This window comes from Aspergillus alliaceus (assembly GCF_009176365.1).
Source record: "Aspergillus alliaceus strain CBS 536.65 unplaced genomic scaffold BDW43scaffold_40, whole genome shotgun sequence".
Taxonomy (NCBI): Eukaryota; Fungi; Ascomycota; class Eurotiomycetes; order Eurotiales; family Aspergillaceae; genus Aspergillus; species Aspergillus alliaceus.
The window spans coordinates 213,905-237,329 of NW_022474723.1; the positions used below are offsets into that span (position 1 = coordinate 213,905).

Here is a 23,425-nt window from a genome sequence, read left to right on the forward strand (position 1 = left end):
GCATGGACACAGACCTCCAGCCCAAAGACTCATCGCGCAAAGCTAAATTCACGGTTGCCATTCTATTGGTCAGTTCCAGATGCCTTTGGCCGTCGGCTACTACCTAAATATAATTGATGAAAGATGAGTTTGAGTCGTTCGACGTCATTAGATACCGCTGGATCGATGACGGAACTATCATCATTCGACATTGGAAGAAGATACGAGAAAATACTTGTACAGTATCGAGGTTGGCTAGAATGGCCGAGACTGATGGGGCGGGACAAATAAGCGGAAAGAGAGTTGGCGATAGGCATTTGGACCCACGGAACACCCAAGATCAACGATCGAGAAGGGATTCTTGGGCGTCAATTGACAGGTGCCACCACTGAATAGCTTTTCCCACCATTTTCTCTTTTAACATTGAGGTGGTCTACTGAATGCTTTAAGTGAGTGAACTAACTTAAGTGGCAGGTGAGCCAGTTGAAGCATAATTATGGTGGGATAGGAAATCGATCGATTGATTTCTAGATAGATAGTACCTCATAGTGGGGAAATGTAACTAAGGTACAAAGAGAAATGAGGTAGTACTCATGAACGAAGTCCCTGGTACCGAGCTACTACTACATACTATCTAATGATTGTCAAAGAGAAATTGATGATGTAGCAGATGGAACCATGACTCGCCTACAATGCACGGAAAAAGTGTCCATACGTAATGAAGCTGGACGCTTGGCACGATTGGAAAATCCGCCACTAGAAATTTTGCATTTTGGAAAAAAAAAATTTCTTTTTGGTCAATTTTCTTGAATCCATTTTTTTCGTTCTTTTTATTTATTTTTTTTTCTTTAATAAAAATTTTATATACTAGTTATTATATGTCTACATCTATATCTATTACTGGCCAATGAACAAGAGAAAATAAAGTATCCAAGGGCTCTTACCTTTAGAATGAATGGAGAGTTAAAGCCACCAGCCGAAAACTAGTCCAGGATCGAGGTGGTGCCATGACTCTGATGGAATGACTCTGGTCGGCCGAAGGGGCTTACTTTACCATACCGTCCAATACACTCTCTGTGATAGAATCTCTGCGGAGCATGTTGTAATAATAAGACTTTATCGATAGCCGACTTGAAACTTCCCCTTACTAGGAAGATGAAGTTCCCCACCCTAGGAGTTTTTTAAAAAAATTAAATATAAAACATTCGAACCAAAAAAAATAAGGAAGGGAAAAGAGATTGGGAAACCATACTAGATACTCGTAAACTCATTCTCATCCCATAGAAACGTTTCGTACTAACCGGTGACAAGACACTGACTGAGATTGTATAGTACATACGCACATACATACTGTACATACGTAGTAGTAACATACATGCATTCCTCTTATTCCCAATGTTCTCCCCCCACCTCCTTTCAACGGACTACCATCTCTCTTCCCCCTCCCCAATCCGCCTGACTGAACTGTGGGCGAGCAGCTTAATCACCACCTCAACCACATCGTTCCTCCGCCATCGTCACCCATTCTATTCTTCCTCCACCGTCACCGACAACCTTCCTCCCTTTTCCTTTTCGTCTTTTTTTTTTTTCCTTTCCCCTTCCTTCTCCTTCCCCACTAATCCGTAAAACCCTCCCTTTTCCTTATTATTTCCTTTTTTCTCATTTCTCATAGTTCTCTTTACAATCTATCCTTATCTATAGGGACCTATTTTTTTTATATTCTCCATTTTTCCATTGGATTTCGTCTGCTCCTATTATATAAGAGCCACCACTGTCCGCTCCCTAGTTTCTGTATTTGGACTTTCCTTCCTTACGGCCCTCCCCTCCGATACTGCACGCCCGTTCGGACTGCTTGCTTCCGCACGGAATAGCCGATCGTCGACTGCATCGTGGCGCTGTAGCAGGTCTATCGCCCGGACATTTGGTACACACCCTCAATTTCACCGTTGTCCGGCACACGGTTGTCTCGCCAGTCGACTTACTTGGCTGTCATTGCTGTCAGACCGAATTCTGAGAGTAATGCCGGTCCGTTCGTGCACAGTGTCAGAGCTTCCCATCAGCTCGCCTTAAATCAAGTGGTTTATTGAGAAAGGTAATAACATAAGAATATTATCAAAAGTGGGCACCAAAGGAAGAAAGGAAAGAAAACAAGAGGGTCAAAATCAGGGAGTAGAGAGGGGGGCCACAAAGAAGAGGATGCTCTGTTGTAACTGAAACGGAGCTGGTTCGAATATTTGAAGACATGAAAATGACTGATCGGCCCCCTTCAGTACCCGGTCTGGAGGAACCTATTAATTACATTGCCCGAAATGGTCATATATCGGACGGCCCTCACAGACAAGGCCGGGAAAAACCCCGTGAGGCTTCGGATTCGTTGCGATCAGTGTCGACAGAGGTGGAAGTCAAACAGTCCGTAACCAGGCCACCAACCGCCAAACTGCCTCTCCAAAATGATCTAACGGACGGTCAAACTACTCTTCGTCATCCGTTCCCCCATCTTTACCATTCCTCCAGTACCTCCCGATCTCCTTCCACCCGAACCTCTTCGAGTTCACTGCAAGCATTAAACGAGGATATCGTTGTCGATGCCCGGTCCGATCTCGGCGCGATCGGCCGGGGTCCCCTTCCCCGGAGGAGTTCCCACCTAGGGCAGTCAGATACCCAACCTGCCGAATATCCAGTCTATCCCGATCAGTCCTACGCTGTCCTCCAATCTCAAGTTCACCCCACTTACCAGCTTCCGTCTATCCGTTCCAGAAACTCCTACCCATCACGAATTGAGGTCCTTGGGCGATTTCCCCCGTCGCGTGCCTCTCGCACAGCAGGCAATACTCCGGTGTCCAGCCCAGGGCTATTCTCTATCCGCAGCCCTCTTCGTTCGACCTCTTCACTCGTGTCGGACGATGACGGCCGGATCAGCAGTCCTTTTCTTCACCCAACCCATCTCCAGCCGCCGAAGGAGTAAGCTCCATCTACCTGCCCTCTTGTCATTTCTTTCTTGGCTAATGATCATCTGTAGAACACATACAGCTGAGGTAGACAGGGACACTGTAACCGGAAACAAAGTAATCAACCAGTATGAGATCTTAGAAGAACTCGGACGCGGCGAACATGGGAAAGTGAAATTGGGAAGACATGTGGGCACCCGCCAGAAAGTCGCAATCAAGATTGTTCAGCGGTATTCAAAACGACGTCGTCTGGGTAAACTGGGGAATCCCGAGGACAAAGTGAAGAAAGAAGTTGCGATTCTGAAGAAGGCCCGACACCCGAATGTGGTTAGCCTTCTAGAGGTGATTGACGATCCAAATCGCCAGAAGGTATACATCGTCCTTGAATATGTCGAGAACGGCGAAATTATTTGGCGGCGACGAGGGCTACGAGAAGTTGTCCATGTCGACAAGCGCCGACTGGAACGTGAAAAAGCGGGCATTCCCGATTCCCCTTCATTCATGGAGGAGTGTCAACAGTATATCCGGACTGCTCAACATCTTCGCCACCAACGTGAGAAAGCACGCGAGCGACGTCAAATGCAAGCCGCACACGCACAAGAAGCTCCCATCCCTGCCTGGAGTTTAGAGCATGGAGCAGAGTCAGATGACGAACTGGGGCCCGAATTGACAGTCACCCGTACGCCTAGCTGTTCCAGGATGAGCCAAGAAGACATCCAGTCTTCTCCAAGCCATTCTTCACATGATGCGGCCCTAGCTGCGGTGGAAGGCAGTATGTATGGGGCTTATATGGATTATCCCTTTGAGAGACGGTTTAGCACAGCGTCGAGCAGCTTTGGATATGCGCCTTCGGAGCCCGAATGGACACCTGATGATGACGACATGTCCTTTGTTCCCTGTCTAACCTTCACTGAAGCACGCAACGCATTCCGGGATTCCCTGCTTGGTCTCGAGTACCTCCATTATCAGGGTATCATTCACCGCGATATCAAGCCTGCAAACCTCCTACTCACCAGCAATCACCGTGTTAAGATCTCAGACTTCGGTGTGTCTTACCTGGGGCGACCCATGAGGGATGAAGAGGAGGAGCAAGTTGGGGAGACAGATGCGACTGAGCTGGATGACGCTCGGGAGCTATCTAAAACTGTGGGAACACCCGCTTTCTACGCTCCGGAGTTGTGCTATACGGGCGAAGACTTCGTCGATGCCATTGGCAACGTACCGCGGATTACTGGTGCTATTGATGTCTGGTCCCTTGGCGTCACTCTTTATGGTATGATATTTGGGCGCTTGCCATTCGTCTCCGATGATGAATACAATATGTTCCAAACAATTGTGAAGAAAGATGTCTTCATCCCACGCAAACGCCTGAAGCCTGTCGAAGACGACCCTGACACGGTCAGTCAATGGCCCCGTTATGCAGATGGTGACAAACGAATGGAAGATGAGCTTGCGTATGAAGATATTGACGATGAGTTGTTTGATTTATTAAAACGACTCTTAACCAAGGATCCCGTCAAGCGAATTACCGTGAAAGAGATAAAGCACCATCCTTGGGTCCTAGACGGTCTACCCAACCCCAGAGCGTGGGTGGAGGAAACTGATCCAGGCTACCAGAGTAAGGGTAAGAGGATTGAGGTATCCAACGAAGAAGTTACCACAGCTGTGAGCAAAGTCCCGTTTATACAGCGTGTGCGATCCAACGTTGCAAAGTGGTCCAACTATCTTACTGGGCGGTCCAAGGATAAAGACTCTAGCAAGCGAACGTCCAGTGCAGCTCCCTCAGTCGAGTCTTCTTCCGCATCAAGTAACAACAGCTTTGGAAAGTACCTTTGGGACAGTCGTCGTGCTAGTCTCAGGGATGAGGACTTCTTGCGACCGCCCCGTCTAAGCAAAGACGGTGAGCATCCCCTATCGCAGAGTGTCACTGCGAGCCCAGTGGGTAGGGAGGAGCAAACTTCCTACTTTGAGGGAGCCCTAGTCGGCTCATCGTTATCACTTGACCGGACCCCGCGGCCAGACCCGCCAGAGCGTGCGGTATCTACATTGTCCACAGCCGAGTCCGCAAAGACAGTAAAGGCAACAAACTCCAACTCCACGCCTGTACCCCAAAGAAGCGTTACACCAGCTCGCACGGAGGCCCCATGTACTACCAACGTCAACGGCCTTTTTGGCGGTGCAAGTCGTCGGTTTGCCAGAGGACTCCAATCTGGAGAGCGGCGCTCGGATAAATCAGTCTCTGAGTCTGCGTCTCTGGATGGGGATCGTCATTGCGAGCCCACTTTAGCGTTGAGTGTCGCATCGGCGTTGGGACAGCATTCTAATTTACTGCCAGAAGATAACTCATCTTTATTGCGAGCTGAAGGATCGACCTCTGCGTCCTCGGGACACCGACGCAATCGCTCCCATCAGCTGCCGGGCAAGTCTTCCACAGAGCCTTTCCACCTCACCAAGGAGGCATTATTACGTCAGAGACGTAGCGACATTGAACCTAGTGCCAACGGAACCCAATCATTTCATCGTAGAGGCAGCGAGCCATCTACGAAGGATTGTATCAGCCTAGGATTGGAAGCTCAGCCCCGGGTACCAGACTCACTTGGTGAAAGTGTTTTTACCGACCCGCCATCTGGGGGACTAACAACCTCGCCTCCATCCTCGGTTGAGGACTATACCAGCGGAATGTCGCAGAGTGCTTCGCACCCAAGTATACCATCCGTCGCCTCGGGGGCATCATCGCTTTCCGGCAAAGGTGATCCGTCTGGAAAGGATGGAGATTCAGTAATCCAAGTTCCTTCTATTCTTCGCACGGGTGAAACCGTTAAAGCGCAGCACATAAGCGTGTCACGATCAGCGGATGACGATGAATCTCGGTATTATTGTGATGATGAAAATGAATCTGAAGACGACTCGGAGGACGAGGGCCTTGTCATTGGCAAAAAGAAGGCGACACCTCAAAAACCAATTATTCGTGGCGACAACCTACCAAAGTCTTGAATTATATATGTCAATGCGAAGCTACTTTGTTGTTCGTCGGCTGTACAGCCGACCAAAGGTGAAAAGTTTCGTTCGGAGCTTGTCATACCCAAAAGGCCCTTTACCGCCTCACTTGGTCACGATGTCCCTTTCTTACTTCTTAATATTTTTTTTCTATCTATCACGAGTTGTCTTTCCATTCTATTGGGGTCCGGTTTTGCATGTATATCATTTTATTGCTGGGGTGTCTCCTTTAGTCGTGTTCGCCTTCCCTAGCCTCTATGGCATAAACATTTGGGGAAGGCTTTTCTTTATTCAAAGTGTGCGAGACACTGATCCATTGCTTGTACATATATTCGCATTGGCGGCATGTCTATATTCGGTTGTTTTGTCACCCTGCTTCCTTTATATTTTCCCTGGTGCCGCTTGGCTGGACAGCTTTTCAAGGACGCTAGTATTTTCCTCTTTTTCTTCTTGCAATTTTCCACCTCTTCCTTTTGCGTCTATATATACTTTCTGTTCGGGTTGGTGCATCAGGGCTTAGGGCATCTGTGATTTTTCTTGTACGTAATGTCGCCATGAGGAGGATATAGTGTGGGATTAGGATACACAGAGCAGTCAGTTTCTTCATGGAACTAGCAGGGCTCATGATCATGTCTTTTCTATTTTGTGTGAGCTGAATGATGGTGATGAGCTACAAAGGGGACCTCTGGCAGCGCCCACAAGAGTTGCATTTACAAATATATTTAGGATGATGAGAAGAATACAAAGATCCACTGGCTACGGTGGCATTATCCCTGGACTCCTGGAGTGATTCAACATAAAGTGGGCATGTGTATTCTACCGTGTTGCATGATTATCGAAAAGTACCGTCTAGTTATGCCTTCAACTACTCAGTCTCCAGTAGCGGCACGCCTAGTAGATCTAGCACGGAGTTATTGGTGCATTGTACGTTCTGTCGGACTCGGCCTGTCCACCTCGCTTGTCTTGTGCTTACATGCATTTAGCCTAGCGTTTTATACAAAGGGCAGTCATGCAGGCAGGATTCATAAGACATTTTCCAGGAATACGGTACAACTATTACAATCTACTAGGTGGATGTCGAACTTGAACGAACGCGGAATCCCTGATCCATTGGCTTGCATTCCGCTCCAAAGGCGCACATCCAATTTCCTGTCCAAGTCCCTAACAATGATGCTACAAATTTATATATAACTGTGGTGGAGACTCGACTTGGGCCAAGCCTCAAGACCTGCATTACACATGCCTTAATAGGATTACATCCCAACCGTTCTATGAACCACGCGATCTGTGTTAGGCTAAACCTAGGAGACTTACGAGGGAGCTGAGGAACGTATTCACGAACTATTGTTTTAGTTGATATATGGTTCACCTTTTCGGTGGTCGGATAGCGGAAAGGTCGACTGTTGATCGCCTTTAGAAGTGAAACAGCCTTCCGAGACTAAGCCAATTGTCATATCCTGTTCATTCTCATCTTTTTGACTTCCTCTTGAGCATGATTGCGAGGGGATCATGGGTACAAATAAATGCGCTAGATTTCTAATTCCCCTTTGTAGTACGAGGGTCATCCATTCCTATGAAGTGTAATGTCGAAGAGGCACAGTATGCACTCCGAAGTAAGGGTCCAAGCATAGTGGACCTACACTAGCCCTAACGGATGTCGCAAACGGAACACGGAGAGAGTCCATCCACCAATAGTGTATTCCAGATAGACTTCTGTGGGTTAGAAGTGTTCCATGCTGAAGAGATAGAGGAGCCGTCATTGTTCTACATTGATTAATCTCAATCGCGTCATGAGGGATCCCGCCCTTAATGGAGTAGTTTCTCCGTGCTCATCATGGCAAGACGCGGCGATGGTACCAAATTACCAAAGTATATAAACCCTCTGGACTGCATTGGCTTGGTTTGCCTTTCTTTTTCTTTCTTTCTTTCCAAGCCGCAGACTGATTTTATTTATCACCGATTCTGATTAATCAACGGTCAGAATGCTCCCCTCCTACCTTTTTGCGACTCTCCCACTGGTAGCCAATGCGGCTGCCCTCACCTACCATGGAGCGGACATCTCGTCCGTCTTCCTCGAGGAGAAGGCTGGTGTTGCCTACAAGAACCTGGACGGAAAGACCCAGCCTCTGGAGACCATTCTTACTGACAATGGTGTCAACTCTATTCGTCAGCGTGTGTGGGTGAAGAATGGAGATTATGACCTGATATACAATATCAACCTTGCGAAGCGAGTCGCCGCGACTGGCGCGAGTATCTACCTGGATCTCCATTACAGTGATGACTGGGCGGATCCCAAGCATCAGGTATGTGTACTTTCGCTTCCTAATATTCCGTTGATACATATTGTCCTTTATGGCGGAAGACTGATAGAGCTAGACCACCCCCGGAGGCTGGTCTACCGATGACATCAACAAACTGTCCGATCAGATCTACCAATATACACTAAGTGTTTGCAACGAATTCGCGGCGGCAAAGCTCAGCGTGGAGCTCGTGTCGATCGGCAACGAAATCACCTCCGGATTCCTCTGGCCTCTAGGCAAGACCCCCAACTACGACAACATTGCCCGTCTGCTGCACTCGGGTGCCTGGGGTGTGAAGGATTCCAAGCTGGCGAAGAAGCCCAAGATCCTGATCCATCTCGATAACGGCTGGGACTGGGAACAACAGAAATACTTCTATGACACCACCCTCGCGACCGGCATCCTCAAGTCCGAAGATTTCGATGTGATCGGTCTGTCCTACTACCCCTTCTATAACGAGAAGGCCACTCTTGCCTCGCTGAAGACCAGCGTGTTGAACATCCAGAAGACATACAACAAGGAGGTGATCGTGGTCGAGACCAACTGGCCCGTTAAGTGCTCTAGCCCGGAATTCCCGTTCCCCTCGGACCTAAAGGACATTCCTTTCTCAGAGGAAGGCCAGGTGACGTTCCTGCAGAGGTTGTCGGAGACACTTACTGCTAGTAAGGGCACCGGTTACTTCTACTGGGAACCTGCCTGGACCAAGAATGCGGGATTGGGGTCGAGCTGTGAGGACAACCTGTTGGTGGATTACAACACCAACCAGATTCGCAGCAGTGTGAAGGCCTTCGGGCAGTAAGAAGTTGCCCTTTTTCTTTTTTTTTCTTTTTCTTTTCTTTTTTTTTTCGCAACTGTACCACAGCTTTCGATGCGTCCGTGAGCAGTAGGTTAATATTGAGATTAGTACAGAGTATATAGGTAGACAGCCCGCGTTGTACATTGGCTCATTAATAGATATATTATATAATCATTGAAATGAACGTGCAACCCGAAAATACCCCCATCAAGGGAATCACCGAAAAAGGGCAGCCAGGAACCGTGAAGCGGTGGCTGTGCAAATATGCGAAATCGTGGATGAGTTCCACTTCCTCTACTAACCAATACGGGAGGCTCAAAAGGGAAATGAAAGTACTGTACTAAGGTACTTAACTACTTTGAAATGTTGTGGGATGGGTAATCGGTGAGAGAGAGTCAGGCTGACTTTCTAGTCCTGAAATTGCAATGATATTCGCTTTGTATGAGAAGTGGAATCCAATCATCGAAGGTCTTAGCGGTTAGGCATAACTCTAGTGTGATAAGTTGTGGAGAGTATCGTTGATATATCTAGTAGTTCGGGTCCACTCGTCGAGAATCCACCTGGTGCTTTTTTTTCCTTTCTTTGTTTTGCTCGCACAATGATTGTGGGATCTAGTTCGATTATAGTTCTGTGAAAGCTATATAATATACTCCATGGTCTTAATGACCTTTTTCTATTTTTGTACTCAAGTTAGAATGAATTATAAATTCTGATAGATCGATTTCCCCGTAGTAGTGGTAGATGTTAGCCTAAGGTTTCTATACATACAATACATATACAATATAATACTCATAACATATGATGCATCTGTGCCATGGTCGGTTGCTGATATTCTGGAAAAATGAAATTGCTTATTTGTGACATAGCCCATACGGTGAATACTATACCGTACCGAGTAGGTAACTAATTCTTGCCTATTATCTAAGCGACTCCCTATTAACTAACTAGCTTAACTAGTTGACTAGTTAACTTAGTCAACTATATTCGAATACATACGGAGTACATCCAATATATGTTCTTCCCCGTTTTGTGATGGATGTAGTAGGCGTAAGTTATTTAAGTACCACTTATGTCAGAGATTATGTCAATTATAATCATATACATTCTGCCAGCTTAGAGCCCACCTGTGTTTAATTTGTGGGTGGAGCCTAATATCTGCCTTGAGATATTTATATAGTAGGTAATTCTAGAATACGGGGTACAGTATATACGGAGTGGTCAATTCACTCACCAAAGACCCAATATAGTAAGAGTCTTTGTCAGGCTGTGATAATGAAGGTTTACTTTGATCATTATCATTAGACAGTAGGTAGAAGAGAAGAGAGTGAATACCAGACTCAATATTCAATAACCTTGGTTCGTACCTCACGTGTAAGAGGGGATTTCAGGCAGTAAGGCGGGCATTGCTGTTGAGCCCAAAAAGGGAAGTTCTCTGGAAAAAGACAAGTAATTTTTTTTTATATAGAGGGATCTTCATCCCTTTCTCGAACAACCTTCATCGAAACACAACAGGTTGCTCTACTACTATTTATTATCTATCCCTTACGGGGGAGGCTCTTACAGAAATTAGTGGGGATTCAAGCGGTCGCGGTCCCCATTTTCTGGCTAAGTAACTTGCAGGTACTTAACTTGTACAGAAATACCATTAAATACTTAAACTCCTTGAAACATTCTCGCACGAGGCTGATTCGCAAGGTGCACTCGACTCACCTTCTTTCTCCCCCTACTTGTCCACCTCCTGTCAGCTTTCGGCAGCTTCTCATACTAAATTGTCTCTTTCCTCTCCCTACGTATGCCTGAATTGACCATTCATCTGCCTTATCGCTCCCAACGATTACTTTGATCTACCATCACCGCCCCTCTCTCCCGCCTGTCGTGTACGCGCTCCCCGCTTTGATTGATCAGTCTATCCTACTATTACTTCCACATCGTCGTCGACGCCCTCAGCCTTGCTTCGCGTGGTATCTATTCTGAGATACACCTACTCGCGATGGCCTCCCAGGATACACTCCGGGATTCAGGGCAATCGGCTGCTGCTATTAAAAGCCGCAGTGTGAGCCCCTCAGCCCATCCGCAGCAGCAATACAATACCGCTTCGCCCGGCCTGACCCTGGATCCGTCCTTCGCTGTCGCATCTTACCAAGCCGCTGCGTCCTTCAATGTCAACCCCAATTCGAATTCTCCAGGTGCCGAGTCCTACAGCTATACCGCCGGCGGCTACCTCTCCCCTACCAGCGCGCAAACGCGGGCCCCGCCCGATCAAGCCTTCTCTCACAGCCTCCAACTGCCGCAGTCCTTCGATCCGGGTCTAGTCAATCAGCTTGAGCACTCATCAGGCCTCTCGCTACAAACCCAGCATCAGCAACACCAACAGCCCCCCGAGGAAAACTTTTCCACCTTGTTGAACTCAAACCCTGCCGATTTCGACTTCTCCCTCTACCCAAATCACAGCCCCAACAGCACCACCGCGCCCGACTACGACTCCTCGCTGATGCTTGACACTCAGATGCAGGGGCATCCACGACAAGTAAATCAGGCGGTCAACCCGGCCGATCTGGTCAGCCAGATCTCTTCCCCTCACGCCGCAGCCTCTCCGCAGATATCTCCGCAGGAACAACAGCCTCATCATTCGTCCCCCGGCCCTATGTCCCCTCCGGGCGCGACGCCAGGGACATACTATACCCCACAGCACTCCCGCCATACATCGTTGGATCCGGCCAGTGCTGCGTACTTGACAGGCAATTCGCATTCGGATTGGCAGAGCGTAATGGGCAATGCTGCTTTCCAGGGCCATCGACGCGCCCCGTCGGAGGTGTCAGAGGTGTCATCCGCCGCGCCTTCTCCGTATATGTCACAGCACGAATCATTTGACGGGGTGGATAATAACCCATCCCCGCTCTTGGCGCCTCAGACGAACGACCCTGGGCTATACGATAACGCTCTCGGTATCGAAACCTTCACCCTGTCTGAGCAGCAACAGCAGCAACATCACCAGGGCATCAGCCCGGCTCACAGCCCGTACATTTCCCCGCAACTTATGCCCCAGCAGGGAACCGAACTTATCCCTACCATGCCGTATATCTCTGCCCCTGCGGGGAGCCGATACTCATGTCCTCCTACGGATATATATGGCAATGGAGCGGAAGGCGTCCTCAATATGTCGCAGGGAAACGCCCTTGCCGGGGACATAGGTCAAGCGTCACAGATGGCGCCGCCATCTATTAATGTAGAGTTTGCGCCGCCTGCTAGAAACCCAATATTCCCCCCAGCCAAGCCAGCGGCCGATCTAGACTCATTGAGCCCGCCTCCTTCTATGCGTAAGCGTCAACCTCACGCCGTTTGTCCAGGATCTTGACGTTCTATATTCTATGCTAACCTAAGAACGCAGGCTCTCGCATGCGCAGTAAATCCGACCCCTACGCCCACCCGGCTTCTCGTTCACGGTCTCCCGTGTCAGTCTCGAGTAGCCTGGAGCCTTTGGCTCCGTCGTCACCACGGTCGTTGTCGCCCTTCGACTCGATGGGCCGCCAGCCGCATAGCAACCCCTCGTCCCGGGATCCTTCACCCTCCCGGTCCGGTCGTCGTCTGTCTACGTCATCAATCGACAGCCGCAACTACATTCTGGGTCTCGCCGATCCTCAGCGACCTGGAGCAAGCCCTAACGACTCCAAGCGCGTCCAGAAACATCCCGCTACATTCCAGTGCCATCTTTGCCCCAAGCGTTTCACCAGAGCCTACAATTTACGGTCCCACTTGCGAACTCACACGGATGAACGGCCTTTCGTCTGCACCGTGTGTGGGAAAGCATTCGCTCGGCAACACGATCGCAAAAGGCATGAAGGCCTACACTCCGGAGAGAAGAAGTTTGTCTGTCGTGGCGATCTCTCACGGGGCGGGCAGTGGGGATGTGGTCGCCGATTTGCTCGCGCAGATGCTCTGGGTCGTCATTTCCGATCAGAAGCGGGCCGAATCTGCATCAAGCCACTGCTAGATGAAGAGTCTCAAGAGCGAGAGCGCTCACTCATGGACCAGCAACAGCAACAGCATACGGGCCACTTACAGCCGGTGCCGCCACCTCTCATGGTGCCTGGAATGGACGGTCAGCATGCCAACGGATTTGTTCTCCCAGCCGCGCTGCTGGCACAATACCCGGCCCTACAGAACCTGCAGTGGGATCAGATTACTGCGTCGGCAGATGATCCCAGTGACATTGGGGGCCGTAGCAGCTTTGACGCTAGCTCTGGCGGCGAGTTCGGGTACGACGACGACGAATCCAATCTCAGTAGTGTCTCTGGAATGAGTGGATACGGAAGTCCCCAGGATAATCTCTATGTGATGAATAATCAGAATCAAATGCTGAATGTCAACCCTGGGGACTCGGGGTATGTCAACCCCGAATGGAGGGACCAACAATGAGTGGTCTTCTTAACTGACCTTTACTTGGTCTTTATATTTCGCCTGATCATCGTCTTCTTTTTCTTCCCATTTTAAGTTCAATTTTTTTCCCTTTAACTTCATACACATCCCATTTTTTCTCATTTCTTCTAGCCGATCGGTTGCACATTGCCATGGTTTAGGCAACATAGAGGGCTTTACTTGGCGTTGAGTTACAGGATGGAAACCAGATGACGGCGGACTAACTTTCGTTAATTGTTGAAGTTCCGGATGCATATTAAATGCTTTCTCTTATTCACAGCTCTTTGTTTACCCCCCTTAGCTTTCTTATATTATGTTCTTGATTCGATTCCCCTAGTCCGCAAGGGTTGCGGACCGTCATTATTATGTGTTCACGATGAGTCTTCATACCCATGGAAATTCTCCATCTGTTTCGCGTGTGGAATACCCTCGATTGGGTGCTTGTTTGGAGAAATAAGTCTGTTACTGTGATTGTTGTCATGGAATACATTTCTGTCCTGCTCCTAGACTTTTGCTTTTCCTTCATGTTAGGTCAAACGTAAAATCTGTTTTACTGACCTCTAAAGATACGGTTTCTAGGTATATCTCATCAGTTAGATTGAGACGATGCTGTTCCAGTTGTGATCGAGACTCTGGGGTCAATCCCACAGCACGCGGCATAACATGATACAGATTCCTTCAATCTTACATTGTGGCAGGTCTGAACTTGCTATCAGAGTTGGGAGCTTTTGAGTATACATATATAGGAGATGCGCTGCTATTCGATACAGATGCTCACACCAAACGACCACATATATGCTCGCTCATCTGCTGGGTCCAGAAACTTTCTAATACTGCAAAGTACATAGTATATCTTTGGAAATCTTAGGTCGTCGACTCTTCTTCAAATCACTAAACATGCATGCGAACGAGCTTCCCTATTTCACTAATCCATTTGAGGGAAAATTCCTGCTCAGTGAAGCGCAGAGCAGATCTCCTCGCACGTAAGCGCATTGCAACTTTTTCACCCTCTGGTAGAGCCAGCGCAGTCTCGAACGCGGCAGCGAACTCGTCTTCTGTTGAGGCGCGGAAGCCTGTTGCGCCATCGCCCAAGTCAATGACAATGTCCTCGCGAGGACCACCAGAGTCATGCACCACGCTGATCAGGCCGGCGGCTTGGTATTCTACTACGCAGATGCCAAAGTGTTCGTTCCACATGCCATTAACGCCGATTGATGCTGTACCAAGGTGAGACAGAATAGCGGGCCAGCTGGCGTCGCAGATAAAGGTGGCATGATCGCGGATACGGAGTTCGTGTGCCAGAAGCCGGAGGTTGTAGATATGGGTTTCATCGGGACTAGCATGCCGAACCGAGCCAATGAGGACTAATTTGGGCTGTGGTTGCGAGGCTAAGGCAGGGTTCTTGCTGCGTTCCCGGAGGAAGCGTGCGAACGAGCGTAAGACTAACGGATGGTTCTTTTCTGGCCGGAACTGCGCAATGTATAGGATAAGAGGCTCCCTAGTTTTCTCGCTCTCCGCGTCAACCGTAATGGTCGATTGAAGTTCCGAGACGGCCGTGGGTGGAAAGATAACAGTTGGCTCCTTGTAGGTTTGCACCCGCCGGAATGGGCCCCAAATGGTGCGAATGTGCGCAGATGTCCAAGACGAATTGCACATCACAACGTCCACATGCCCCCCGACCCAGCCGTAAAGGCGGGCGAAGGCAAGCCAGTACTTTCGCTTGATCTGTCCCCTCAATCCCTTTCCGGCACCAGAATTTACTCCTTTCAAACCGGTCGTATCATCAAGAGACTGGAGCATATCTGTGGAAATGGTGGGGTAGTGCACGTAGGCACCCGTTGGGACAGATGGGAACAGCATCTTGCAGAAGGCTAGGGTGAATGCATAGCCCATAGTATCGACAAAGACGTCTGGGACTAGGAGATTAAATGCATCGTAGGCGACAAGCAGGGATCCCAAAGACTGGCCCAATAAAGTCATGTAAGGATACATGCTGCTCTGGACATATTTGCGGGTACTAAGGTATAGTAGGACCACTGTCGGAGCGTGTAGTTGAATGTTGAACCGGTTCCGAACCCTCTCCAGCATGGCAGTTTTGCTGACTTCGTGATCTCCTGTGTATATAGCGCAGATTGCTTTGGGCCATCGCTTCTGCGTTGCCCTGACGGCTTCCCAGAGGACACGTTCTCCGCCTCCGCCAGCATTACTATCAAGATCACGTTAGTTGCGCCCGCAACAATACTTATATATCTACTCAAAAAATTGCCATACCAAAATGGGTGAAAGAAACCTATAATCCCATCCCAATCGTCACTTTCCTGGGCCTCGTTACTACCAGATGTCCCTGAACCGGAGCTAGAGGAGTCGAGTTTCTCCCAATCCTCATCTTCTCCCTGAGTCCCAGAAGGTGATCTGGCCCGCTCGGATAAAGCTTCCTCATCTTCAGCCCGGACACGCGACAGGATATACTCTCTACGAGACCTCGTTCGCTTTTGGATGACCCATCCAATACCACGGAGGACGAAGCGTAGAACCCCTAGGGGAAGCTGGGGTAGCAAAACGCAGGTTGCGAGAAGCGCAAGGACGGTGATCACCGTCTTCAATAGAAATAGCATCATGGCTAGCTGAGGATAATGCACATAACTATGGTAGTCTCATCCGTACATCAGGTGGCGCGCAGGCAATGCTGCAAAGGAGCTGCGGATTAAACAGCTGGCGACTATTTGACTGTCTCACTATCGATAAGCGGCCCTCGGAGCCTGTGCCGATCTGGTAATGTCATGTATGGCACGACCGCTATATGCACGTGATATGCATCACATGACACGCTATTTGTTTTTTTGGGACCTTCTATCATTTGTGTTGTCTCAGTACAACTATTGTGTCTTCCCACTTATAAGATGTGCCAGTGAGGCATTCGGCGAGCCATTGGTCGACAACATGAGACTTTTCCATCGCTCCCTTCGCACGCCGCGGAAGACAACTCTCCAGCAAACCCGGCATTTCCACCCTACAAAGCCGTCACCTTTCATCAACGAAGTTCTAGATGGATCATCCACATTTATTCAGAGCGTTCATTCAGTCAGCGGCTTACCATGGGCGTTATCCATTCCATTGACTGCGTTGATCGTTCGAACATGCGTCGCAATGCCTCTACAGATATACACCAAGATCCAAGCGCGCAAAGAGCGAGATCTAGTTCCGCTTCTCTCTTCCTGGAAGAAGTACTACCAAAATGATCTTATACGAAAGAAGTATAACGTCTCCGGGGATATGGATTTATACAATCCCTCCAATGAGGTTATTTCTGAGCTGGCCATGAAGATGAGAGAGAGGCGGAGGATCTTGAAAGAGAATTGGAACGTCCCTAAGTACTGGAAGCCAGTTACTTTCTTGCAAATACCTGTTTGGATTTCGGTCATGGAGAGCCTCCGAGCCATGTCGGGAAATGACAAGGGTCTCGTTCCGTATCTCCTGTCCCTCCTTGAACCTGCTTCATCTTCAGAAGGTGGCAGTCCTCTCCATCTAGCAGTCGAACCCTCGCTAGCGACAGAGGGTGCGTTTTGGTTCCCGGATCTGCTAGCAGGCGATCCGACGGGTATTTTACCGGCAGCATTGACCGCTTCTATCCTGCTTAATCTTCACACCGGCTGGAAAGCCAGGCCTTTTGCGGAGATGGCCGATTTGCCAAAGGTAGAGCTCTACAAGCAACTAACTATAAGGGGTATCAGGACATTCGTCCAGGTCCTTGCCCTAAATGTTGGTCTTTCGTCCTACTACTTTGAAATGCCCTCGGCGCTTCTGCTCTACTGGATTAGTAGTTCGAGCATTGCTACGCTGCAAACGCTTTCCTTGGACAAGCTCATGTTCAAGAAGAAGCCACTCAAGCCTTGGAAGAACATGCATATCAAGTGGGGTCCCGACCAAGAACCGTCAAGCATACATAGAACCATAATGAGGTTCACGAAAGGCCGCAAGTTGTGGGAAGAATAGATAAGCCAATTACTAGAGAGACCCGGCCAGTGTGAAGCTTGCGGCCGTTACCAGCGGGCGAGGCCCAGTGATTGGGAAAACTAGCCTGCTATCATCACGACTCTCACGCTCCATGAGACACAGACCGCCTCCTAGCCTTGATGTACATAAGGCACATATGCCGCCAGCCAAGGTCACATTCTTCGGATACAGAGCGTTCCAGGAACCGGTGAGATTCGCATGGGCTCCTGGCGACCTTGCTACGCCGAAACGCAGACCAATGCATTCACCTCGGCCGCTTCAACTGATCCGTATTTGGCCTCGGCTAGGGACATAGTCTGCGGACTACCCAGAAGGTCCATTCTTTCTCTACCTATACTGGTCACATATGAAAGGATACAAACATCAATTATCTTATGCATGGAGTATTTGATACCCCTCTTTTTATCCGCGCTTCCATTTATGTATATATATTACCCTATTTATATAATCTTGCTTAAAAACCAGCGCGGAGGACCAGCTCAACCAAATATATCCTCATCCAGAAATATAGATAAGGATTACCAAGGCTATTCTAGCTTCTGACACCCCTACGGACCGCTCGCTTGTTACAACTGCGGGTTTCTGATTTCCATAGTACACTATGTGGAATCCGACGCTATTCTACGCGATAAAGCAATATTCCAAACAGCCATTCTTTCAATTAACTGGATTACTCAATTCCAATTGAAAAGAAGTAGACATCTGCTCCGCGGTCAGCGGTCTACTACAGATACTTAATTCATAGACAGAGTTCGTACAGAGGTTTAGGTGCACGTCTCAATTCTCTACTGTTATGTGGACGCTTTTCAGAGGTCAAATAGGTATATTGATTCTTTAATGCGGGTATGCCATTCTAGGTAGATATATTCAGAGCAAATCACCACCCAAGCCAAGAGGAACGCCAAATCTTACGATCATCTAGCATGCGATATACTAAACACTCGAAGACAGGAAAGTAAAGGGGAATAAAGAATACTCGATGGATCATCAGATGGGGCGAATCGAATAAGAAAAGTCTTACGCCATTGAAATTCTAATATCTCTGGGTAGTTTAGAGCTTCGATTTAGGGGTTTCTTCGGATGCGCTAGCTTCCTTGTTGATTTCGACGGTGCGGGTGTCGGGACTTTCGCCGAAAAAGATGACTTCTACTGTGACGTCGTCGCTATATTTATGTTAGTGCGTTCTGTTATTGTTGACTGTGGTGTGGAACTTAGAACTTACCGGTAACGACGAGAGTAGGGGCTAGGGAGGGTCAACAGTGCGCAAACCATATCCCTGTCCTTGCCGCCCATAGCGTTACGCACGAGGTGAGTGGCAGCATTGTTGTCTTCTACTGTGAATCGGCTGGCTGCGCCTGAGATATCGTACTGCTGTTGACGGATGGGACGGCGTTGGCCTTCGGTGCCCGCTTCTTGTGATGTTTCGACGGGTAGCTGTTTGCTTTCGAAACTGAACCAACTCTGCAGCCAGGTCTTGTTGCCACCCACAGTCCCGGACTGCTGTTGCTCAATCCACTGACCGACAAGTCCGACGACTTCATCATTGCTCAGCATCTCCCAAAGGCCGTCAGTAGCCATGACGAGGAAGTCTCCGCGTTTGGGTTCAACCTTGGTGGTCGTGATAACAGGCTCGGCGGTGACATATGGTGGTGTCTTCAGTAGAGGGTGAGGTGTTCTTCCGAAGAATTGTCGCTTAATCTTATCTTGTGTCTCTTTGCTCCACTTGTAGAACGCATCTCCGAAAGATCGGCTAGGCTCCAATTGGCCAAGGATTCTTCCATTGCGTACAACATTAGGCTCGCCAGGGTGTTCTGCTCGTAGACGCTGCATTTCGGACGGAGTTCCGCCAGTCTGGTCTTCCGACAACGCAGTTGCAGACCACTTTCCGTTCGGGCTACGACGACCCAGCACAGCCCTGGAATCACCCGCGCAGGCAACCTTCAAATCCTTTGACTGGGAGTCATAGAAGGCAAGAAGGGCGCAGGAGCCAGACAGAGCAGGGGCAAGTGTTTCGGCCGCAACTCGCCGCGAGTTAGACTTGAGCACTTTCTCGACACTGTTGTGCACGATTTCATTATCTAAACGGGTAAATCCTTGCTTAATGGCTGCGTCAATGGCTGCGGACGTAGGTGTAAGTAAAGATGGATCAGCAGCCGCGGCCTTATATGTTGTATTTAATTCCCGAGCAACATAGGAAATGAGAACGTTGCGCAACTTAGCGGAAGTCGTCCAGCCCCTTCGAGACTAGTTAGACCTATACTGAATTTATTTTGTGGGAAGCACAAGGCGGATAAACTTACGAATGCCCATCGAACACGCCCCAGAACATCCAATCGCTGTTGGCTGCACCCTCTTTCGCCGCAGCCACAGAGGACGGCACCTCTACTGTCTTTTCGGCATGGTCGTCTTCGATCGGTGAATTGCTAGGCACTTGGACCACATCATAGCGGACGACTCCATTGCCCCTGTTAACCAAGTATGATTCTTCGTTCTTCCTCAGCTTCCGCGTAGCTTGCTCCGGTGTCAACATCTCCAAAAGTCGGCGGTCAGAGTCGTCTGTTTGTTTGCGAAGCGGTTCTTCTCCATTAATAGTCGCGGTGTAGAATTGATCGTTATCCACCAGAAGAGCTCGACGAGATGACTCCGTGGGATCCTCGGCGTAAGCGGTGGTGGAGGTAGATATCGTGCGGTTCAAGCCAGCTACTGACGCCGACTGCGCACTGCCGCCCTGATAGGCGTACCAGGCCCCGGATGCAACGACCGTCGATATAATGGCGAGAGAAAAATTCCGGAGATGCATCGATGACTGTAGAGCTGCAGGGATGAAAGGAGGATGTTTCCCGGCGGAGGATGGCCGGAGACCTAGAGGGTGGCTGCTGGAAAACGACACAGCACGCGGCTTCCTACCAGCAACTCTCCATACCGGAACACGACGCGAAGTGCGGAAAGCGTGAAGAGCTGCACGTCGCATTGAGTTGGTAGGAAATTAAAATAGTATAGAGAGTTGTAAGGTCCAGCGATGCTGGGAGACGGTATGATGAAACAAGCCACTAGTAATAGTTAATAGCGGAGACCTTTCCAGGCAACTATCATGTGATATTGTATTGATTGATGCTTTGTATTGTAATGTCGAAACGATAATCCTGCGCTAATCCCGAATTGTCTGTGTCGTCATTCCCCGCGGTATGTTAATGAAATTAAAAGCACTTTTTTTAACTTCTTATATATACGAGGAGAAACAGCTCACCAATTCGCTTCGAGCATCATATTAAAATCGATTAATACATACCACTCCCTCGTCCGCCCTGTATGTCCTCCCGCGCACTTCGCAAGCTGCAGAAGCTGCGCGAGCAAGAGCAGCAGCAAGCGTCGTTACAAGCAGAAGAAAACGATGAGTCAAGCGAAGATGAGCCAATATCTCGACATTCGAAGCCTAAATTGAACGCCTTCGATCTTCTGAATGCCGCCGACGATGATGAGGACGAAACACAAGACTCTGACAATGATGTTCAGGAGCCGGTAACTCAGCCAGCAGAAGATATACAAATCCCTGCGAAGCCGGAAGAATCAAAGAAAAAGAGGAAGAAGAAAAGCAAGAAGAGGAAAGCTTCTACGAAAACCACCGGTGAAGCAGCAGCGAACAACAAGGCAGATGACAAAGAATTGGATGAGATTGATCGAGCAATAAGGGATTTGGCGGTTGAGAATCGTACCACACAAGGCGATATCACTGCGGCTGCAATAGGCAACACTCGTGATGCCCCGTTTTCAAAGACCCCAGCGGAGCTTCTCGCTGTTGACCCAAAGTTCCTCAATGCGACAAATGAAATGCGAAAGCTTTTTGGGAATGTGGTGTTGGAAAGCTTCGATCAAGAAGATGCTGGTACGGGCCGCAGAAGGGACAGGAACCGGGAAACAATTGACCTTGGTCGCGCATTGACTGGCCGATACAGTCCTGCGAGCAGAGGTCAAAGCTTAGCTGGCGTCACACTGCGACGCAATGTACTCATGCAGGGCAAGGATGAATGGCCTCGTACCCCTAGTGGTGGTCTTGGGATGGAGCTGGTAGAAAAGACTTCAACTGGGCCTACGGTCTACCGGATCATTCACAACTCCTCCTATAAGGATATACAAATGCAGTTTGACATGTGTGTGGAGTCTATGGACCCTCAAAGAATGATTCACCTCCTACAATACAACCCGTACCATATCTCGACTTTGCTCCAAGTTTCCGAAATAGCCAAGCATCAAGGTGACCATGCTGTCTCCGCCGACCTTCTTGAACGGGCACTTTTCAACATTGGACGATCGGCTCATTCATCGTTCGGTACCCGCCTTAAGGAAGGTCAGGCAAGGCTGGACTTTGCGCATATGGCGAATCGTGAGCTGTGGCTCGTAGGTTGGAGGTATATTACCAACCTTGGAATGAAGGGAACTTGGAGGACCGCTTATGAGTGGGCTAAGCTGTTACTGAGTCTCAGTGACAGTGATCCATACTGCATCAGGCTTTTGATCGATCATTTGGCCCTAAGGGGCAGAGAGTATTCCCAATTCATTGAACTTTGTACACAAACCCGATTGAGTGAGGACTGGGCTTCTCTGCCAAACATTCAATGCTCACTCGTACTGGCTTACCTCCGTGTGAACAAGCCCAAGGAGTGTCGAGAGCAGCTTCGTCTTGCCATGTCACGTTATCCATGGGTGTTTTGCAAACTTGCACAAGAGCTTGATGTCCAACCCATGCCGAAACAGATCTGGGGCAAGATGCCGCCGACTGACGCCCATGACTTATTCACGGAGCTTTACATTACCCGGGCCAAGGATCTCTGGAACACACCCGAAGCTATCTCGCTGATCGTGGAAGTTGCAGATACATTGGCAGAAGAAGAAGAGCCAATTGAACCGCCTGAGATCACGCTTGACATCGCCCGCCATGTGGTGCTGTCAGACATTCCTAGAGTTACGACGCATCTACCTGCGCGCTTTGTCTCAGGGCGGATATCAGCGTCCGACCCGCTCCCTCCCTATGACTCGGAAGCTTTTCGCCAACAGTCAGATCCCACCCCATCATATTTATCTCGGGTACCGGAGGCAGATCGCCCACAGTGGCTACGCGGCCTTCTTGATCAAATGAACAATGGCGCTATTCGTTTTCCTCGGTTCCAACCCGGCGGTGAAGACGTGCATGATGATGATGACGATGCTTTACCTGGTGAGATTGAAGGCGAGACTAATCATGCACGTCCACACCCTAGCGCTGATCAGCAGCCACTGCTTGAGCAATGGCTCCTAGCAGATGGAATGCACAGCCTAGAAGCCTTTTTGCGCCAGTATGGCGTCGATCGCGGTAACTGGGGGGAGGTAGTCGACTACTCGCCCATAACCGAGTATGTGGATGCTTTGAACGCCCTCCAGGCTGATACTCGACAAAGCTTACTGCACGGCTCGATTCGTGACTCTATGGGCGAGATGGTGATAGATTTGTTGGAGGATGAACTTCAGCTGCTGGAATATGACGAAGATGAGGAGGTGTGATTATATGCACCCCTGATGCATGCATAGCGAAGGAATGATATACCTCTATTTTCCTCCTCATACCATAAGCTCGATTGTTCCTTAGTGAATTTCAACCCTTTAAAATCGTAGTTGCTATGGTCTGATGTAAACAGGCGAGGATATTGTACCCTTGTAATTGATACAAGGACTTTCCTTTGAACTAAGAATACCATCCACTATAGAAAATATACACTGGGAAATAAGACTGTGGGGTCGATGTTTGTAATTATATATAAAGAACTAGAGAAGCGGTTAGGGCAAACGTCTTCCCTGTCCCTACAGAATAAAATACCAAGGCTTCCGCTTTCAGTCACTTGCATTCATTTTTGATCGGCCATAAAGTTCTAGCCGTTAATTTTAGAATATTCTATCTTATCCACATAATACAATTCAACTGTTCACTATACAAGAAAAAAAAA

General features: G+C 48.9%; 8 protein-coding genes across 8 annotated transcripts; 6 read left to right on the forward strand and 2 right to left on the reverse strand.

The window, feature by feature from the left end:
• Nucleotides 1-1,913: 1,913 nt before the first annotated feature.
• On the forward strand, nucleotides 1,914-6,095 carry BDW43DRAFT_158088 (putative serine/threonine protein kinase). Its single transcript, XM_032038563.1, has 2 exons — nucleotides 1,914-2,940; nucleotides 2,999-6,095. The coding sequence occupies exons 1-2, from the start codon at nucleotides 2,222-2,224 to the stop codon at nucleotides 5,919-5,921; spliced, it is 3,642 nt and encodes a 1,213-aa protein (XP_031897556.1). The 5' UTR covers nucleotides 1,914-2,221; the 3' UTR covers nucleotides 5,922-6,095.
• Nucleotides 6,096-6,593: 498 nt separating this feature from the next.
• Nucleotides 6,594-7,194, forward strand: BDW43DRAFT_158090 (uncharacterized protein). Its single transcript, XM_032038564.1, has one exon. The coding sequence runs from the start codon at nucleotides 6,732-6,734 to the stop codon at nucleotides 7,113-7,115; it is 384 nt and encodes a 127-aa protein (XP_031897557.1). The 5' UTR covers nucleotides 6,594-6,731; the 3' UTR covers nucleotides 7,116-7,194.
• A 712-nt stretch (nucleotides 7,195-7,906) lies between these two features.
• BDW43DRAFT_321347 (putative arabinogalactan endo-beta-1,4-galactanase A) lies at nucleotides 7,907-9,095 on the forward strand (the record flags this gene model as incomplete). Its single annotated transcript, XM_032049320.1, has 2 exons — nucleotides 7,907-8,227; nucleotides 8,301-9,095. 2 exons carry the CDS (start codon nucleotides 7,907-7,909, stop codon nucleotides 9,021-9,023), a joined length of 1,044 nt encoding a protein of 347 aa, XP_031897558.1. The 3' UTR covers nucleotides 9,024-9,095.
• Nucleotides 9,096-10,915: 1,820 nt separating this feature from the next.
• Nucleotides 10,916-13,573, forward strand: crzA (putative C2H2 transcription factor Crz1). Its single transcript, XM_032038565.1, has 2 exons — nucleotides 10,916-12,337; nucleotides 12,409-13,573. Exons 1-2 carry the CDS (start codon nucleotides 11,011-11,013, stop codon nucleotides 13,434-13,436), a joined length of 2,355 nt encoding a protein of 784 aa, XP_031897559.1. The 5' UTR covers nucleotides 10,916-11,010; the 3' UTR covers nucleotides 13,437-13,573.
• A 571-nt stretch (nucleotides 13,574-14,144) lies between these two features.
• Nucleotides 14,145-16,156, reverse strand: BDW43DRAFT_158129 (alpha-1,2-mannosyltransferase ALG11). Its single transcript, XM_032038566.1, has 2 exons — nucleotides 15,708-16,156; nucleotides 14,145-15,642 (listed from the first exon to the last, which is right to left on the reverse strand). The coding sequence occupies exons 1-2, from the start codon at nucleotides 16,052-16,054 to the stop codon at nucleotides 14,328-14,330; spliced, it is 1,662 nt and encodes a 553-aa protein (XP_031897560.1). The 5' UTR covers nucleotides 16,055-16,156; the 3' UTR covers nucleotides 14,145-14,327.
• Nucleotides 16,157-16,338: 182 nt separating this feature from the next.
• On the forward strand, nucleotides 16,339-17,539 carry BDW43DRAFT_158145 (putative mitochondrial export translocase Oxa2). Its single transcript, XM_032038568.1, has one exon. The coding sequence runs from the start codon at nucleotides 16,377-16,379 to the stop codon at nucleotides 17,427-17,429; it is 1,053 nt and encodes a 350-aa protein (XP_031897561.1). The 5' UTR covers nucleotides 16,339-16,376; the 3' UTR covers nucleotides 17,430-17,539.
• A 708-nt stretch (nucleotides 17,540-18,247) lies between these two features.
• ptcF (type 2C protein phosphatase ptcF) lies at nucleotides 18,248-20,582 on the reverse strand. The gene is made up of 3 exons (XM_032038569.1): nucleotides 19,751-20,582; nucleotides 18,673-19,686; nucleotides 18,248-18,613 (listed from the first exon to the last, which is right to left on the reverse strand). The coding sequence occupies exons 1-3, from the start codon at nucleotides 20,419-20,421 to the stop codon at nucleotides 18,502-18,504; spliced, it is 1,797 nt and encodes a 598-aa protein (XP_031897562.1). The 5' UTR covers nucleotides 20,422-20,582; the 3' UTR covers nucleotides 18,248-18,501.
• Nucleotides 20,583-20,694: 112 nt separating this feature from the next.
• Nucleotides 20,695-23,406, forward strand: BDW43DRAFT_284647 (transcriptional repressor TCF25 family protein). Its single transcript, XM_032042860.1, has one exon. It carries the CDS (start codon nucleotides 20,760-20,762, stop codon nucleotides 22,983-22,985), a length of 2,226 nt encoding a protein of 741 aa, XP_031897563.1. The 5' UTR covers nucleotides 20,695-20,759; the 3' UTR covers nucleotides 22,986-23,406.
• The last annotated feature ends 19 nt before the right edge of the window (nucleotides 23,407-23,425 follow it).